Here is a 1,983-nt window from a genome sequence, read left to right as displayed (position 1 = left end):
TTTATATTTATATTTTCGGATTGTAAAGATATTTTGACATGTTTCCATTTTCTGATGAAAAAATTTACGAAACATGGCGGTTGATAATCAAGAAAGAGAAGCACGCGAAGTTGGATACTTACTGATATTCTAAAAGAGATGAATAAATCTAGAGATGAATAAATGTCTTTTTGATATTCTAATAGAGGCTAATTCACCTCTTTGCCTCAGAGTATATATTGCATTTGCTGCTCATAAAAGGAGAAGAAAACTGTTTTGATGGTGGCCATGAAATGAAACAAATTCAATGAATTTGCTCCTTCATTCAGTCCTTTATTACATAAAAGGGAATACATCTAGCTAAAAGGGAACACATCTGGCTACAATATAAGTGGTAGGCATTAAATGTGGTGGGCATTAAATGAAATGACACTAGAGCCTACAGGTATATATAACCATAAGCTCCTCAAAAAGAAAACCAAAATTTCGTAGCGGCTTAAGTGGCTCCCTTGTTTATTCGGTTACATACATAACATAGACACAGCACCTATATTTCGTCGCGCACTTAAAACCCACTGCCCGTCGTGAAATAGCCTGTCCACACACCATCAACACATGAATTAGATCATTCATCAATCAGTGTACCAAGGACTGGAAGTGTTACAGCGGCGAACATGGAAGACTACATGATGGATTAACGTGAATAATGAATAACATCGTGAATAATTGAAAGAATGTGATAGTCCACAGTATACTGACAGCAGCTTCCGACACACACAGCTAGAGTAATCAACTACTGTGTTCATAATCAGTGGTCTTGCATATCGATCGATGGAAAGACTTACGAGAACGGCGTTGAACATCGCAGCGGCGGGGAGGCTGGCGGACGTTGCAGGTTTCTGGAAGGTACGCGGCTCTCTCCTCCATCTCCTCCTCCTCTTCTCGTCCACGCGATTCGCGGCGGCGGCGGCGTTGGTTAAGCGCAGCCTCAGTGTCCATGAAGAGGTCCTCCCTGGTTGAATCATACGATTGAGATTGATCGAGTACTTGCTGTATGGCTCTGCATCGGCATTGTGGAGACATTCTTTCCAATTCCTCGCAGCATCTCTCCGATGGTTGCTCTCTCCGGCGCTCCATGTAGTCTCGGCACTGAGACAGTCGCTCCGGATCGCAGGAGCGTCGTTGTTGTTGCAGGCCCTCTCCATACATAATGCCTTCACGTGCATCAACAGTTGGGGTGCCCCACTGAAGAAGGAGCAGAAGGGTTACGCATAGGCTCACCCATTTAAGAGCCAGTCTCGTAGTCGGAGGGCAGAAAACATCCATCGCTTTTCTTTCTTCGTTACACTGAAAGATTGATAGATATAGGGTGCGGAAGTGTGAAGGTGGGAACTTGCAGGAAGCCGAGGTGGATCCTAATGCTGTATTTATGGAAGCGTGGTGAAGGCGTCTCCTTGTACGAACATAAAAGTAGAGAACAACACGACACGAACACATGTAGCGCATGCCCCATCTCACACTCCACGTCCCAACTGAAGGCAGAGAAATATCGAACGCCTGCCTCCGTTTCCAATAGCCGCGTCTTTCATTTCGGGCCAGTAGATTTAAAAACAGAAGAATCTTCCAGGTGTGTAGAATCCCTGACAGTGTAAGGTACAGTAACAGCGATGCGACTTACAAACTACTATCGCAATTTCGAAAACTTAAATTCGGTCACGAGAAACTGCCTTAGCCTGATGGTGTGATTTTTCACGTTGAAATCAGTGGCTAACACCGGCAAGGTTACCGCAACCACCCTCCTACTTCGTGCACTTAATCATGAAAATTTCCAAGCAACCGAAGAGTCATTAACGATTGCATGTGAAAATGTTCGCTACCCAGCCTATTAGTCATGACTATGAAATTATATTGCAATATTACTTTTTACAAATATTTTGATAAGTAGCGCTCGACTCATACTAACCCTACGTACCGCCCGAAAAAGGGGCACATAAACAGTAAGTC

At 43.9% G+C, this 1,983-nt stretch overlaps 1 protein-coding gene across 1 annotated transcript; it reads right to left on the bottom strand.

Annotated features, from left to right (window-relative positions):
- Window positions 1-437: 437 nt before the first annotated feature.
- LOC149155434 (2S seed storage-like protein) lies at window positions 438-1,405 on the bottom strand. Its single transcript, XM_089440305.1, has 2 exons — window positions 825-1,405; window positions 438-573 (listed from the first exon to the last, which is right to left on the bottom strand). Exons 1-2 carry the CDS (start codon window positions 1,303-1,305, stop codon window positions 545-547), a joined length of 510 nt encoding a protein of 169 aa, XP_089296431.1. The 5' UTR covers window positions 1,306-1,405; the 3' UTR covers window positions 438-544.
- Between the last annotated feature and the right edge of the window lie 578 nt (window positions 1,406-1,983).

The sequence above is a fragment of the Pinus tabuliformis genome, chromosome 9 (genome assembly GCF_031772625.1).
Source record: "Pinus tabuliformis cultivar Carrire ecotype Pingquan chromosome 9, CPIR1, whole genome shotgun sequence".
NCBI classification, from domain to species: Eukaryota; Viridiplantae; Streptophyta; class Pinopsida; order Pinales; family Pinaceae; genus Pinus; species Pinus tabuliformis.
The sequence above is the reverse complement of the archived record's forward strand: the minus strand, read 5'-3'. Positions and strand labels throughout refer to the sequence as shown.

Bases quoted from the DNA above. Each gene is read 5' to 3' on its own strand.
- LOC149155434 (XM_089440305.1), bottom strand. From the start codon at position 1,305: ATGGATGTTTTCTGCCCTCCGACTACGAGACTGGCTCTTAAATGGGTG. The intron at 574-824 runs GTAAGTCTTTCC...GTGTGTGGACAG, and splicing joins CGATGTTCAACGCCGTTCTC to GCTATTTCACGACGGGCAGT.